The sequence below is a fragment of the Rattus rattus genome, chromosome 1, assembly GCF_011064425.1.
Source record: "Rattus rattus isolate New Zealand chromosome 1, Rrattus_CSIRO_v1, whole genome shotgun sequence".
Taxonomy (NCBI): Eukaryota; Metazoa; Chordata; class Mammalia; order Rodentia; family Muridae; genus Rattus; species Rattus rattus.
Window position 1 is genome coordinate 57,833,866 of NC_046154.1, and position 17,447 is coordinate 57,851,312.

At 39.3% G+C, this 17,447-nt stretch overlaps 1 protein-coding gene across 1 annotated transcript in view; it reads left to right on the forward strand.

Annotated features, from left to right (window-relative positions):
* Tek (TEK receptor tyrosine kinase) overlaps positions 1 to 17,447 on the forward strand; it is a 69,298-nt gene that overhangs the window by 31,591 nt on the left and 20,260 nt on the right. Inside the window, exons 8-11 of the mRNA XM_032893354.1 lie at positions 7,623 to 7,913; positions 9,747 to 9,901; positions 11,380 to 11,590; positions 13,282 to 13,392. Coding sequence (XP_032749245.1) covers positions 7,623 to 7,913; positions 9,747 to 9,901; positions 11,380 to 11,590; positions 13,282 to 13,392 — 768 coding nt within the window. The remainder of the gene's footprint in view (positions 1 to 7,622; positions 7,914 to 9,746; positions 9,902 to 11,379; positions 11,591 to 13,281; positions 13,393 to 17,447) is intronic.

The following is a 17,447-nucleotide window of genomic DNA, read 5'->3' on the forward strand; positions in this document are numbered from 1 at the left end:
CCAGTCTGCAACCCCACCAACAATGGAGGAGTGTTCCTCTTTCTCCACATCCTCTCCAGCATCTGCTGTCACCTGAGTTTTTGATCTTAGCCATTTTCACTGGTGTGAGGTGAAATCTCAGGGTTGTTTTTGATTTGCATTTCCCTTATGACTAAAGATGTTGAACATTTCTTTTTTTTAGGTGTTCTCAGCCATTCGGCATTCCTCAGCTGTGAATTCTTTGTTTAGCTCTGAACCCCATTTTTTAATAGGGTTATTTGTCTCCCTCATGGTCTAACTTCTTGAGTTCTTTGTATATTTTGGATATAAGGCCTCTATCTGTTGTAGGATTGGTAAAGATCTTTTTCCCAATCTGTTGGTTGTCATTTTGTCCTAAATCCACAGTGTCCTTTTGCCTTACAGAAGCTTTGCAGTTTTATGAGATCCCATTTGTCGATTCTTGAGCTTAGAGCATAAGTTTATTGGTGTTTTCTTCAGAAATTTTTTCCAGTGCCCATGTGTTCCAGATTCGTCCCTAGTTTTTCTTCTATTAGTTTGAGGTATCTGGTTTGATGTGGAGGTCCTTGATCCACTTGGACTTAAGCTTTGTACAGGGTGATAAGCATGGATCGATCTGCATTCTTCTACATGTTGACCTCCAGTTGAACCAGCACCATTTGCTGAAAATGCTATCTCTTTCCATTGGATGGTTTTGGCTCCTTTGTCAAAAAAATCAAGTGACCATAGGTGTGTGGGTTCATTTCTGGGTCTTCAATTCTGTTCCATTGGTCTATCTGTCTGTCTCTGTACCAATACCATGCAGTTTTTGTCACTGTTCTGTAATACTGCTTGAGTTCAGGGATAAGTGATTCCCCTGAAGTCCTTTTATTGTTTGAGGATAGTTTTAGCTATCCTGAGTTTTTTGTTATTCTAGATGAATTTGCAAATTGTTCTGTCTAACTCTTTGAAGAATTGGATTGGTATTTTGATGGGGATTGCATTGAATCTGTAGATCGCCTTTGGTAAAATGGCCATTTTTACTATATTAATCCTGCCAATCCATGAGCATGGGAGATCCTTCCATCTTCTAAGGTCTTCTTCAATTTTTTCTTCAGAGTCTTGAAGTCCTTATTGTTCACATATTTTACTTGCTTGGTTAAAGTCACACTGAGGTACTTTATATTATCTGGGTCTATTATGAAGGGTGTCGTTTCCCTAATTTCTTACTCCGCTTGTTTCTCTTTTTTGTAGAGGAAGGCTACTGATTTATTTGAGTTAATTTTATACATACTTTGCTGAAGTTGTTTATCAGCTTTAGTAGTTCTCTGGTGAACTTTTGGGATCATTAAATATACTATCATATCATCTGCAAATAGTGATATTTTGACTTCTTTTTTCCGATCTGTATCCCCTTGACCTCCTTTTGTTGTCTGATTGCTCTGGCTAGAACTTCAAGAACTATATTGAATAAGTAGGGAGAGAGTGGGCAGCCTTGTCTAGTCCCTGATTTTAGTGGGATTGCTTCAAGTTTCTCTCCATTTAGTTTAATGTTAGCCACTGGTTTGCTGTATATGGCTTTTACTATGTTTAGGTATGGACCTTGAATTCCTATTCTTTCCAGGACTTTTATCATGAAGGGGTGTTGAATTTTGTCAAATGCTTTCTCAGCATCTAATGAAATGATCATGTGGTTTTGTTCTTTCAGTTTGTTTATATAATGGATCACGTTGATGGTTTTCCGCATATTAAACCATCCTTTAGGGCTTTTATTAAAAAGGGGTCAAATGTCTTTTTTGAGATGATCATGTGATTTCTGTTTTTAAGTCTGTTTGTGTACTATCTTACACTTACTAATATATTTTGAGCAATCCTTGTATCCCTCAAACAGAACCACCTTGTCATAGTGCATCTTACTAATATGTTCTTGGATTCAGTTTGAGGGTATTTTATTGTGATTTTTTGCATCTAAATTAATCAGAGAAATCTGACTACAGTTTGTGTATGTGTGTGTGTGTGTGTGTGCTTGTGTGTTTTACCCATTTTGGATATTATGATAATACCAACTTTGTAGAAGGGGTTTGGTAGTGTTACTTCCTTTTATATTTTATTAAACAATTGGAGTAGCATTAAAGGCAGCTCTTTGTGAAAGTGTTGGTAGAATTCAGCATTGAGTGTGTCTAGTCCTGGGATTTTCTTTGTTGGAAGACCATTAATTATATAATCTCATTACTTGTTATAGATCTTTTTATGGTATTTACATTTTCTTGGTTTAATTTGGTAAGTCATGGGAATGTATGAATGTAGTCTATGTTTTCTAAAATTTTAAAGAAGACAACTGATCAAATATAATGATCCTGTACAGTTCTTTGGAATCTATTTTTTAAGCGTGTGTGTGTGTGTGTGTGTGTGTTTGCATGTGTATGTGTACAATTAGAGGACAAATTGCAGCAGAAATTGACCTCAGGTTTTCAGGTGTGGCAACCTTTACCTCTTGATACATCTAATTTGTCCCTGGAATCTATTCTAATATATATATATATATATATATATATATATATACACATTTTTTCTCCATCTTTTTAAATTGAGTATTTCTTATTTACATTTCAATTGTTATTCCCTTTCCCAGTTTCCAGGCCAACATCCCCCTAACCCTTCCCCCTCCTCTTCTACATGGCTGTTTCCCTCCCATCCTCCCCCCATTACTGCCCCCCCAACAATCCCATTCACTGGGGGTTCACTCTTGGCAAGGGCTTCCTCTTCCACTGGTGCCCTTATTAGGCTATTCATTGCTACCTATGAGGTTGGAGCCCAGGGTCAGTCCATGTATAGTCTTTGGGTAGGCTTAGTCCTGGAAGCTCTGGTTGTTTAGCATTGTTGTTCATATGGGGTCTCAGGCCTTCAAGCTCTTCAGTCCTTTCTCTGATTCCTTCAATGGGGGTCCGTTCTCAGTTCAGTGGTTTGCTGCTGGCATTAAGCCTATGTATTTGCCATATTCTGGCTGTGTCTCTCAGGAGAGATCTACATCCAGTTCCTGTTTTTATTTCTAATTTTATAAATTTGGGTATATTTTTCTTGGTCTTGTTAATTTTGGCTAAGAACTTGTTGACCTTATATTTTCAAAGAATCTTGTTTCATTCTTTGTATTGTGCTTTCAGTTGTCGTGTCACTAATGTCTGTCCTAATCTTTATTATTTCTTTCAGTCTAGTGCTTTGGTGGTAGCCATATTTTTATTTTTCTGTGACCTTGAAGTTCATCCTTAATTAGTTGAAAGCTCGTGATTTTTTAATGTAAGAACTCATGGATATACACATTTTCTTTAATATGTTTGCTATCTCCCAAACATTCTAGTAAATTGTTCATTCATTTTCATTTGCATCTATTAATTTCTCAACTTACTTCTTGATTTCTTAAGCTACCCATTGGTCATTCAAGAGTGTGCTCTTCATTCTCCCAGTATTTGTATTGTTTCTGTGGCTTCTCTTATTATTGATTTCTATTTTGATTCTACCATAATCTTGTAGGACAGAAGAAATTGTTTCAATATTTTGTGTAGTTTTTGAGACACGAATCTCATGAATCTCAGGCTGGCCTCAAAGCTGCTATGCTGCTAAGAATGTTCTTAAATTCCTGATCCTCCAGAATCCACCTAATGATCACAAGATTTCCAGATATGTATGACTATGCCTACTTTAGGTTCCATTAGTGGTCAAACCGAGGACTTTACTCACTGAACTCCAGCCCCGGCCCCAGTACTTTTATATTTAAAACAGTTGCTTCATGGCCTAAAATGTAATCTATCTTACAAAACTTTCTAAAACTATTGAGTGGAGTATTCTATAAGTGTCATCTAAGTGCATATTATGAAATAGGAAACTGAAATTTTCTTTGTTGATTTTTAATCTGAACAGTATTGATAAAAATATGGTATTAAAGTTATGAAGTATATTAAAGTTGATTCATATTTATTCTATGAAATTGGAAGCACCAAATATTCAAAGCACATGTATTTACAAACATTATATCTTTTCAATGGTTTCTTATTTGTGAGTTGAGATTATTTTTTGTTTAAAGTTTACTAAAGCAGTTATCAGAACGTCTGGATTACCTTATTTCCATGTCTTGATTAGCCAACCTTCATTCTTTCACTTGGTTTGAATGTCTTTGCCAGTGATGTGTGTTTCTTGAGAACTACAGATAGTTGATCCTTATTTTGTATTCCATTAAGGATGTCTGCATCTTTTTAATTAGAGGGTTAAGACCATTTATACTTATGTTTATCACTGAAAGACATTTACTAAAACTTGTAACATTGTTGAGTTTTCTTCTGGTTTGTTGAGTTATTGTTTGTTCTCTATTCACATTGGTTTACTGGTTTATAGTGTTAGGATAGATTCCTTCTCAGTTCTCTTTAGTTTAAATTTTCTTCTTATAAAATTTATTGTCTCTGGTGCTCTCAATTGAGATTGTCTTTTCTTTCTCTGTGCATAGTATTCATTTAAGCACCATTTGCAGTAATTTGTTCATGGTTCCAAACTGCCTTACTGTTTGCTTATCCTTATTTCTATGTTAATTTTAATAGATATCTTTGCTGGATACAATAATTCTGGTTGTCAGTCTTTTTATTTCCAGGAACTTATAGAGCTTCTGTTGAGAGGTCTGATGTTATTCTGATGAGTTTGCATTTGTAAATGGATTGGAGATTTTTCTCTAACATCTTTTAATATCGTGGGTTTTTGGTTTTTGTTTTTTTTTTTTTTTTTGTCTTCTTGGCATGTTGCATGTAATATGTTGTGGAAAAGTTCTTATTTGTCTCTGTTCATTGGAGGTTGTAAATGCCTCTTGTGCTTGGATATCTATTTCTTTCTATATCTGAAATTTTTATTAATTGTCTCCATGCCTTTGATTTTGAATTTCAACTTCTTCGACTCTATGGATGCTAACTTACATGTGAACTTTTGATTATATTCCAAGGGTCTGAGGTGTTATAGTCATGCTTATTAGTTTTTTGTATACACACACACACACACACATTTATAGGGGCCTCTGCCTGTCTACATGCTCAGAACCCATAGAAGAAAGTTAGGTGTTCTATCACTGTCTGTCTTGTTAAGGCAGGGTCTCTCGTTGAACTGGAGTTAGGCTGGTGGTAGCATGCCCCAGTGGTCCTAATGCTCTTAGTATGTTATCTCTGTAGTCTGATTCCCCTCCCCCCATGGCTAAAATTTGAATATAGTGAGTTTTTAAAACTTTATATTCCATTCCTGATAGTTTTCCTTCTGCTTAGCCTAGTCTACTGGTAATACTTTCTACTGTTTTTTTAATCAAATGAGATTTTAATTTCTAATATCCTCCCCATCTCGTTTTTCTTGTTGAATTTTTCTTCTGCGTTGCTGGAATTTTCTTCCCCTATTGCTGATTTTTCTCATCTATTTTGAGACTTTTTGGTTCTGAGTTGGTTTACTTATTTCATTCTTTTCTTTACTTGTATCCTCTTTGAGGTCACTGTTTACTTTGACAAATAAATTTTGAATTCTTTATCTAATTCTTTACCCATTCTAGTAGCTTTGAATTTAGTAGTGAAAAACATGATCTTTTAAGGATTCCTATTGTCTTTGTTTTTCAGGTTTCTTGTGCTTTCCTGTTATAATCTACTTGTCTATTGTTTGGGAGCCTGCTTCTGGTTTTACTTGAGATTTAGTAAGCAGTAATCCCAAGAAAAGAGAAAGCGAACTCCTTGTTACAGCAGCAGTGCTCAGTTGAACAGGGTATATAAGTGCATCTCAGGTTAACCAAAGGCCAGCCACATACCATCTCGTAGACTGCCAGTTACTACAGGACAGAAAATAGAAAAAATCACTAAGAATGTGTCACGTAGTAAATGTGGAGATGGTAAGTGAATGATATAACGGGAGGGGCCAGTGAAAAGGAAAAGTAGACGCAGAGTTAAATAAATGGGGGACAAAGAAGAATAGAAAAGGATGTTATGAAGGAAACATGAAAAGAGCAAGATATATACATTTTTAGGGGAGTAAGAAATAGCACATTTCACGGGTGTTTTTTTGAAAATGCGAGTTCAGAGACCCGGCTTTCAGTAAAAGCTGTGTGTGGTGGGTTGCATCTATAATTCCAACACCAGGAGGCAGAGAGAGAAGGATCCTTTGACTTCACTGGTGGGTGACTCCATCTCAAAAACTAAGATAATTGAGGAAGACACTGGGTGTAAACCTCTGGCCTTCACACACACCTATATGTGCAGTCTTGTGTATCCATACAGATACATATACAAATACTCTTAGCTGAAAGACTTCCCAATAAGGAAAATTTCATAAACAAAGTTATATGCAAGTGAGAATGAGAACATTAATAAAAACATAGATGCTCTTAGGAATCAGATAGTCAGACAGCACTAAAAGTAGAGTAAAGAAGGGGGCACAAAGGGCAAAAAGAGAATTGAAAAGAGTTTGCTTATTAACTATATAAACTATATAGTTATATAATAACTATATAAACAAAATCAGAAGAATGCACAAAATTTTAAAAAAAGAAAGAAAGCTTGAAATACTTCTTTTATTTTCTCCTGAGTCTTTACATTATCACATCACATAGAGGCAGCTTCCAGTCCACCATTTTACCCAGGAGTCTTTACTATGCCACTTATCAATTTTTTAAAATATGTAAGTTGTCATTATTTATTTTGCTACCACACCAAAACATTGTCATGTCTAGTCTTATGCATGTTCCATGCACAGGGCTGAAAACTTCCCCAGGGAACATGCCCAGAAGGGAACTTCATGTGCACAGTTCCTCTGAAAAAAGCTAGTGAGTGTGTGCTGTGCCCGGGAGTGCATTTCCTCTGTCCATCTCCATAGACTTCCTCTGTGCTGACAAACCTGATGGTGTCAGCCAGTTACAGTTTTACCAATCTTAAAAGCCTACTAGAGCTCATGATTGTTGTGAAGAGAGTCTCAGGGAGACTGCAAAAATGATTCTGTCCTGGGAACCTCAGAACATGTCTTTCTCACTCTGCCTGTGTCCCTGAAGGGAAAATGCTCTCACTTTTCTCAAGTCTTATCTGTAAGGGCTCAACACATTTTTCTTACACATACACTAGTGTGCTTGCTATCTGTGAATGTGTTTGGGGTAAAGATAACCATATGGCACCATGGCTAAGACAATGTACTCTGGAGCCAGACTCCCAGATTAGAGTCCTGCTTCATGGTGCAACCTTGACTGAGACTCAAATCTCTCTGTGTCTCACTACTGACAGTAAGGAAATGAGTTAAAACATGGGATAGTACATGGCATATTTAAGTACCAAGTGAATGTTAATCTTTTCATTCCATCCAGCATCAACAACATTGTAGAGAGGTTCGTGAAGGAACACAAATCCCTAAGCCTTCACTTACCATAAGGATACAAACATTCAAGGCATGTTTTGTATTCTCTACTCTGGACCAGTCTGTCACATAACAGAAATCACAGTACCATTGCCAGTGAACAAGCCAGCATGTGAGGGAGTATTCTTCCTATTCACATTAGTGAATGGTGCTGAATGACTTGACCTGAGCCCTCCCTCAAAACCACAGTCATCTAAGAGGCAGCAATATGTTTTAAATGAATTATTTTTTTAAATTTCTAGTTCTCCCTCCTCAACCAGAAAACATCAAGATCACCAACATCACTGATTACACAGCTCTGGTTTCTTGGACAATAGTGGATGGCTATTCGATTTCTTCCATCATCATCCGGTATAAGGTTCAGGGCAAAAATGAAGACCAGCACATTGACGTGAAGATCAAGAATGCTACCATCACTCAATACCAGCTCAAGGGCCTAGAGCCAGAGACTACATACCATGTGGATATTTTTGCTGAGAACAACATAGGATCAAGCAACCCAGCCTTTTCCCAAGAACTTAGGACACTTCCAGGTTGGTAGTTGAGTAGTATTTCTATAAGGTTCTTTCAGGCATCATCGGAGAAGCCTTGGTGTCTTGAGATATTTGCTTCATATGTATTCTAAGTGTCATCATTCATTTATCCTAGTAAGTGTTATCTTACTATATAAATCCTTAAAATAAAAATGTCCTGAGAAAGATCTCTAGTGATTAATTTTTTGTTATTAAACCTTAGAATTAATTAGCCTCAGGTGCATCCCATTCAATAGTCTAAGAAAGAGGTGTACAATGTGAGTTTCAGCTTTGTAAAGAGGTATGTAGAACCTGCTTATGGGAAACAGGTTGAGTGGATATTTCTCTCTCTCTCTCTCTCTCTCTCTCTCTCTCTCTCTCTCTCTCTCTCTCTCTCTCTCTGTGTGTGTGTGTGTGTGTGTGTGTGTGTGTGTGTGTGTGCGTGCGTGTGCGTGTGTACCATGTGGTGGTGGTGGTAGTGGACTGTCCCAGAATCGCACTTCATTTTTTTCTTGAAATGAATCCTTTGATGTTTCAATGACTCTATGTTATTCTGAGTTTTCTACTTTCTCATCTAATCTAAATCTAAAATGCTTGTCAGTACTCAATGCAAGCCGACTAAACTTAGCTATTTGGACTGCAGCTTTCTGAGATAGTTTGGGATCCTCCCAGAGTGCTAAGCATACTATGCTCACTGCTTGGGTGAAATCTGTCAAATATAATTGCATTCTCTCGGGCCCAGCATCAAGTGTAAGGATAGACTTTGCATCTGTGCAAATGGTGCCACATAGCAGTCTTCAGTGACCTATACGTGTGACAGAACGAAGTCAGAATGTCAGAGGGAAAGGCAATTGTGTAGATTCTTAATTTGGACTAATGTTTACTTTTACAGACAATATTGTAGTTCTTGATTCTGTGGTCAGGATCACATGTGGTTTTAAAATACAATAAAGGAAGCTGTGTGTTCATTGATGTTTCTGGGATACTTTTTGAAATATCCAAGGAATGATGTATCTACCACATTATAGATATGGAAATTATAGTTCTTAGATCATACTCTTTATCAGTGCTTAATTTCTATAAGTATTATAGTTTGGTAAAAATACACATAGGTTCTAAATGCAAACTATGTAAAAATTCAATGTGAGAATTTTAGACTAAAATACAACAAAGCAAGCCCCTTCACCACTCTTGATATTTCTATGATCAATTCATAGAAATGTATTGAACACCTTTAAGAAGTGGGGCCATAATCTGGATAGTGATTATTAAAACATACTGAGTTACTCTCATTGGGATTCAAAGGAAAGGAGTAGGAAGATTTAAAACAGTCTTAAGTGGGTTATTTTAACATAAGCTCTAAATGTAATGCTTTATTTTTTTTCCTTGTTTTTTTTTTAAACTTCCACCATCAACAATCACCAGGTTTTCCCACCCACTCTTTAAAACAAGAAAAAATGTAGAACAAGACAACATATCTTTATTGGCTCTATGCTATTGGCACTAGAACATCAAACCATTTCTAGAGAAACTGATCTACAAATCACTAAATGTTAAATAGCTAGTTATTTTATTACTAAATAATGTTCATGTGTGTGGACCCCTACTTGGAAGCAAAGTTGAACAAATGACATCAACTCACAGTCACTTTGAAGGCACAGTTGTAAATCCTAGAGATCTCATAATAACCCTGTGAGTTAGACTCATTTCTGCTGAGTTTAGAAATTACTGAGTAGTCCACAGTCATAGTAAGCTGGGCAGTTATATTCTTGTTACATTCTTTCCCAACAAACGGTCTTGGTCCATCATCCACCTAAACTAACTCAGTGACTTCACCTCTCTTTCCCTGCACAGCCCCTAAAGACCTTGGAGGGGGAAAGATGCTACTTATAGCCATTCTTGGGTCGGCTGGAATGACTTGCATCACCGTGCTGTTGGCGTTTCTGATTATGTTGCAACTGAAGAGAGCAAATGTCCAAAGGAGAATGGCCCAGGCCTTCCAGAACGTGGTAGGATTGCATTTTTTTTTAACTAGCTAATGATCCCTGGTCAACATTTTGTTTTAAAGGTGTGGAACAGCAAATGATCCCTATAGACAAATTTCATTTTTTTCCTTTGGCTTCCATCATACAATGGGAGGCAAATAACATGACCATGACAGTTCTTGTTCAAGCCAGATGAGCTTTGCAAGTGAAAAGCATACATTTAATAATTATGCAGAAGAATATGTCTAAAACAGGATTCCTCCCCAAGATGTGATTAGTCAGTTATCTGACAGAATATTTCAGTATTCTGAATTGCACATTTTTTTAATAAAGAAGGACATGAAGATAACCAGACCACAACATAAGAATTCATTTCCTAATTATGTATGGCATTAAATGATTATCCACACATTTTCTCATTCTTGGTTTTCATTTGCTATTCCCCATATCTCCCTTAATCCCACCACCCCCTCTACGTGTAAGAGTTACATATGCATGTACTTCTCCCCAATGAACAATCTTTGGTTGGAATTTGTGGCACTTGGCATTATCTCATTCTTTGATCTGGATTGACCAGTAGCCAAGTTCTACAAGACTGAGCTTGACCAGCATTTCTGAAGCTTATAACTTTGAGCTCCATTGAATAAATCTGAGCCCAGTCCTGTCAATTTTGTATATAAAACACTGAATACATTCCATGCTTCCAATGAAACTTAAATCATGTGTTTGAGTCCCCAAGATTATCTTCCATGGAGGACAAAGGGGATTTATTCTCTGATTTCAGGCCAGAGCTGGTTCAACTCAGGCTATTACTGGAGGGGATGGATCAGCAGGGGGATTGGGTCTTTGAAGCTTGTCACAATATCAGTAACTTGTCAAGAGACTGCTATTGCCACTTGAATTCAGAACAAGAGATGTGCTGGGGGGTTGCTACAAGCATCACCCATTCTGGGCCACTGAAGACTTGATGTAATTTAGACTCTCGGATGAGAAAGCACAGGAGCAAGGACAGCTGAGGTCTGTGACGTAGTTAGGAAAGGCCTCACCGAGGCACACATGGAGACTGCAAGGAGTTCCTTCACTAGCGCTACAAACTAATCTCTGTCTAGCAGAATGGGATGCAAACATACCACACAGGGTGTCACCGCTCCTCTCTCAGCTTTGCAGGCACTGCTAATGGACAAGCCTGTGCTAATGGACAAGCCTGTTCTAATGGACAAGCCTGTGCTAATGGACAAGCCTGTGCTAATGGACAAGCCTGTGCTAATGGACAAGCCTGTGCTAATGGACAAGCCTGTGCTAATGGACAAGCCTGTGCCCATACAGCACTATAGGCAGCAGTTTCATGAGTGTGAAATTATAAATGAAACCCATTTGTATGCCCACTCGAGAATTAGATAAGTGATTTATTTTCCACCTGGGTAGATACAAAGCAGAAGATAGTACACACCTCAGGATGACAAATGTCCTCACCAAAAAAAAATGGTATTTTTTCTTTCCAGAGAGAAGAACCAGCTGTTCAGTTCAACTCAGGAACTCTGGCCCTAAACAGGAAGGCCAAAAACAATCCGGATCCCACAATTTATCCTGTGCTTGACTGGAATGACATCAAGTTCCAAGATGTGATTGGAGAGGGCAACTTTGGCCAGGTTCTGAAGGCGCGCATCAAGAAGGATGGGTTACGGATGGACGCCGCCATCAAGAGGATGAAAGGTCCGTGTGTGGAGGACAGCGTTTGCTGGGGTGGGGACACCGCCTCCTGTTGAAATCTTCCGTCTGTGGCCATATATTCTTCAAGTCGGGTGTTGCCCTGGAATCAGATGTGACTGTTATGTGCAGATAAGGTGTTCCTTTATGATGAAGCCCGTGGTAGATATCATCAAGATGTGCATGTGTAGGACAGGAGTTGGAGCCACTCAAACACCGATATGTTGTTTCCTAGGGATTTGGGAATGTGGGTGTTCTGCCATTTATGGCTCATTTGGGGAGGTGCTATTGTTTCTCATAAGGGTCATTTTTTTGTAAGGGTCATTTTTGAAATTGAGTATGTATCAGAATTAGCTAGACTTGTTCAAAAACAGACTGACCCCCCCCCATCCCACCCCACTCCCAATTCACACTTGAGTATTCCTAGTTTCTGATTTAGTAAGTCTAGTCAAGGTCAAAGAATTTGCATTCATGTTCCCACAGGAGGCTGATTTCATAGTTTTGACCACACTACTGAACCTCTCTGAGAATTGACTCTAAATTTGTTCCATGCTGTAATAGGATTATGACACCAGGGACTAAATCAAAATATTATCTAAGCTTAGAGATAGCTCCTCTCTGTTCATGTGTCTTTGTTGTTGTTGTTGTTGTTTGTTTTTTTTTCTTTGAGACAGACTTTCACTGTGTAGTCCAGACTGACCTGGAACTCACTCTGTAACTAACCTAAAATTCAGGGCAATTCTCCTGTCTCCAGGAGAGAGGCTCAAACAGTGATAATTTTTAAAATAAACACAAACAAAAAACTTGATGAATAGCCATAAATTACCATTCTATTCTGCTTTTGTTGCAGGATATTTAGCGAATACTGAAATAGTCAGGGGTGCTTGTGGTGGTTGGAACATGGACTTATGCAATCAGGTTTGATGGGGATCTTACCTGAACCTAATTTTTCATTTCATATCCTATAAAAAAGTAAAGCAGCTTAACTGTGTGCTACAGCAGAAAATTTTCACAAAGTAATAACATTCTAGGTCCATCTACTGAATGATACACTAATTTACAAAATTTTCCCAAGGCATTGACACTCAGGACCAAAGCTACAGTGAAAGTCCTGTGGTAGGAACAAGGCACTGGACCTGGTATTTCGAATCAGTCCATATCACAGATGCCCCTGACCCTCCTGGGACATTGGGACACTCTCTAAGCCTGTTCTAGTATACACGGAGCCACCAGAACCCCTCCCCTGATCATGCTCCTTTCCAAAATCCACCAGCAGCACCCCGTACTTCACTCAAAGCTGGCCGGTCAGTCTGAGCATCCACCAATAGTCTTCTTTCCTGTCCAACCCTGATAGGTCCTCTCACCTATCACTAAAGAGATAGGACAGGAAGGGTAGGAGAACCGCAGCTCGTTTCTTAGAAAATGCCCATGGAGAATGGTAGTTCTCATCCAGGAGGGATTTTGCTTTGGAGAGGTCATGTACTGGTTGGTGCATACGTAACAGCTCCCTCAAACACATTTTAGCCCAGTTACGATTGCTGAGGCCCATGAACAATGCTCTAGCGGACAGAGCTTTCTGGGCCCGATTGTGACTAAGTTAGCCGGGAGTCCTGGGGGTAAAGACAGGTACTTTCTGTACCTTTACCCTTTGGAAAGATGTGAAGAAACAACATTACAACTCTTGGTCTTTCTTCCAGAATATGCCTCCAAAGATGATCACAGGGACTTTGCAGGAGAACTGGAGGTTCTTTGTAAACTTGGACACCATCCAAACATCATTAATCTCTTGGGAGCATGTGAACACAGAGGTAAGATGCTCCCCTGCCCTGCCCCTGCCCCTGCCCCTGCCCCTGCCCCCCCTGCCCCTGCCCCTGCCCCCTGCCCCTGCCCCTGCCCCTGCCCTGCCCCTGCCCCCTGCCCTGCCCCTGCCCTGCCCCCCTGCCTCCACCCCAGCAGACTTTAAAAGATAAAACAGAACATTTCATAACAAAAGGAGGAAAGATAATCATCTTGAGAACATGACTTATTTTAAAGTTTCAATCTGAATTTCTGTCTAGTCCCCTTTATTGGCTGGGCTGAAGTTTATCATTGTGTGTGTGTGTGTGTGTGTGTGTGTGTGTGTGTGTGTGTGTGTGTGTGTGTGTGTAGGGAAGTGCTAAGGCTAAATTGGCTCTCTGTGGTAGTTTAACTTTTAATGGCCAAGGTATCCATGGCTTCTTCTCACCCTTATCCTCATGAATCAAGAGAATAAAAACTAATTAATACATGTACATTCCTATACACATAGGAAGCCTTTTGCATTGGAAAAAGTAGAGTGCATTGGCTCCACTGAATTGATTTTTTTTACTTTGAATCAGGATCTGACCATCGCCCAGGCTGGCATGGAACTCAGTCTGTAGCTCAGGCTGAACTAAAATACAAAGTAGCCTTTTGAAGGCATGAGTACCAGTAATGCACTGTGATGAGAAAGCACTGTTCCTGGTTAGCTTAAGCAGTGATATTAAGTTCCCATAGACAGTTCTAGTTTTAGCCAAAGTGTTTTCATTTCAGTAATAGTGGAGCTTCACAACTGCCCTGTGTTCTCATATTTTTAAACCTTGGAATTCAAGTTGGATTGAAATGCTTGCTACTGTACCGTGTGTAATGAGCTATGAGGGAGATCACAGCAAAACATGCTTTATGAGTTTGCTTTGATACTCGTGCGTCATGGACTTGTACTTCTTAGTCTGCCTCAACAAAACTCCTCATGGAAAAGTTTGCTTCCATAAACAGAAAGGCTCCAGGATATATTTATTTATAAACTTGACAACCTTTTGTTGACTTTCTCAGCAAAAGCCATCAACAATAGAAAAGAGTTGGTTTCTTTTTCCTCGATTTACTAAGCTAAAAATATGGGTGTCTTAAGCAATCTATCATCCTATGATCCAATAAGGGTATAATTCTGAAAGCCAGATCATATCTCTTAGATTAAATAATGAAGTAATTCATTGTTTTTGAGCTTTTCCTGGAAATAATAGTTGGTGTGGGACAGCAGTACATTAAAAGAAAAATATATCAGAGCTGGAGTAATGGCTCAGAGATTAAGACCATTGGCTGTTCTTGCAGAAGACCTGGGTTTGGTTCCCAAACCCACATGGCAGGTCACAACCATAGGTCACTCCAGTTCCAGAGGGATTCTGACATCCTCAGCTGATTTTCTTGGATACCTACACACTTGTGGTGTATTAAATATACACTTAAGCATACACGGGCTGGAGCGATCGCTCAGCAGTTAAGAATACTGGCTGCTTTTGCAGAAGTTCTGAGTTCAATTCCCAGCAACCACATGGTGGCTCACAGCCATCTGGAATGGGATCAGATGTCCTCTTCAGATGGGATCAGATGTGTCTAAAGACAGCTACAGTGTACACATATACATAAAATAAATAGATACATCTTTTTTAAAGAAAAGCTTAAGCATACACAATGCACTTAAGATTTAAAAAAAGTTTCAGCCAGCAACGAAAAATGTGTCTTAAAATTTTTAGGTACATTATTACATAACTGTTTATGTCTTGGGGAAGTGTGCAAGAAAGGACACTCATGCCAGAACTTAGATCTGCCTTTCTTATGACGTATTTGGGTTCAGTGTGGGGAAGATTTTCCTCTCTCTCTCTCTCTCTCTCTCTCTCTCTCTCTCTCTCTCTCTCTCTCTCTCTCTCTCTCTCTCTTCTTTCCTTCTCTTAGCAGGTGAGGAGGGTTACAAATTTAAATTTTTATTAGATTTTATTATTTATTTAATTTTATATTTTTGTATTTATTTCCTCTCTTTCTTTTAACATTATAACCTCTGTTTCCCCTCCCTCCTTTACTCTCAGATCCTCCCCTCACCTCCCCTCTGTCCCCTCCTCTCTATCTACTCTTCCTCCATTTTGCCCTAGAAAAGGGCAGGCCTCCCATTGATATCCACCAACCATGGTGTGTCCAATTGCACTAAGTCTGGGCACCTCCCCTTGTATTGAGGCTGCCTGAGGCAACCCAGCTGGAGAAAAGGGTCCCCAAAACAGGCAAAACAGTAAGTAACAGCCCAAATCCCACTGTTAGGAGTCCCAGAACAAGCTTCACAACCGTAGACTGTGCAGATCAGTCCCGTGCAGGTTCTCTGGGTGTCAGTTTAGTCTCTGTGAGCCCCTATGTGTTGTGGTATTATTAAAAACGTGCATGACCTGGCTCCCGCAAGTTCCCACTCCGCACAGATCTGCCCACTCTAGCTGTTTCTGTCAGCCACTTTCACACACCGTCCCCTAGGTGAATTGTTACTTACCGTGCCTGACACACACATCGCATTCCGCAGGCTGAGCTAGTGTGGCCCCACGCCATGCTATCCCCAAGCATTCTATAGCCCGGCAGGGCTTCCTGTCGTGGACTCTGCTCACACTCCCAACAATCCAGTGAAGTCAGGACTCAACAGACTGTAACCAACAACCAGATTTATGTTAAATACTCAATGTACAGTACAGCCACACAATTAACTTGCAACCAGTTGATAAGGATATAGATTGCCCGTCTAGATAAAATAAATTCGCTTATAGAAATCCATCCCTTAAAAATATTCATTTTTTGTGCATGCATACACACACACACACACACATATCTAAATATGTCAATACAACCTGTTTAGTCTGTAAAGTGTTACTTGTATATACATTTTCAGGACTAACCATTTATTATTAGATAAGCAGCTGATGTATTCCTTCCTTCTTTCTCTTTCTTTCTTTCTTTCTTTCTTTCTTCCTTCCTTTCTTTCTTTCTTTCTTTTCTTTCTTTCTTACATTTTTCTTATTATTTTTATTTACATTTTAAATGTTATCCCCTTTCCTGGTTTCACATCCATAAACAGAAATATTCCTAACAACCTGTATCTGTGTAGAGATGCATGGCGAGGATTGTTTACTTCTGCCTCCATGTTGCTTCTCTTTCTTTTCCTCCCTCTCCTTCTAAAACCTCTCTTTCTGCCTCCCTTTCTTCTCATCCAATGACAGGCCTCGTTTTATCTTGTACCGGCCTTCACCTACATAACGGCGTCAGCCTACACCTATGGGCTCAGGTTGGTAGGTTCTGTGGGTTTTCTTGTGTTGTCTTTCCCCCTTTGGCTCCTACAATCATTCTTTCCTAATTTAACTTTTTAAAATCATTTTGACCTTTTAACATGATGGTTTGGACACACACATGCACACACACAGACACACAGGCACACACACACACTCAAATATATGCACATATAAGAAAATCACTTTATTGTTTACTATTTTTGGTGGGTATTTTTTCTTTTTCCTTTTTCTTCTTATACACTACATCCTTACTGCAGTTTCTCCTCCCTGCACTTCTACCACCCCTTTCACACTCTTTCCCTCAGATGACTCTTCTATTTCCTTTATATGAGAGAGAGAGAGAGAGAGGAGAGAGAGAGAGAGAGAGAGAGAGAGAGAGAGAGAGAGAGAGAGAGAGCCGAACTCCCAGGACTTTCAACTGAACATGGCATAGCAAATTACAAGACTAGGTAGAAACCTCATATCAAGTATGGGCAAGGCAACTCATAGAAAGAAAAGGGTCTCAAGTGCAGGCAAGAGAGTCAGGGAAACTCCCCACTCCTACTGTCAGGAGTCCCACAAGAACACCAAGCTATACAGTCAAAATGTATATGCAGAGGATCTAGCTCAGACCCATAGAGTCTGCAGTTGTCACTTCAGTCTCCATGAGCCGCTTTGAGCACAGGTTAGTTGATTCTGTGGGCTGTGTTCTTGTGATGTTCTTAACCCTTCTGACTCCTATAATTCTTCTTCCCCTTCTTCAGCAGGGTTTCCCTGGTTCTGCCTAGTGTTTG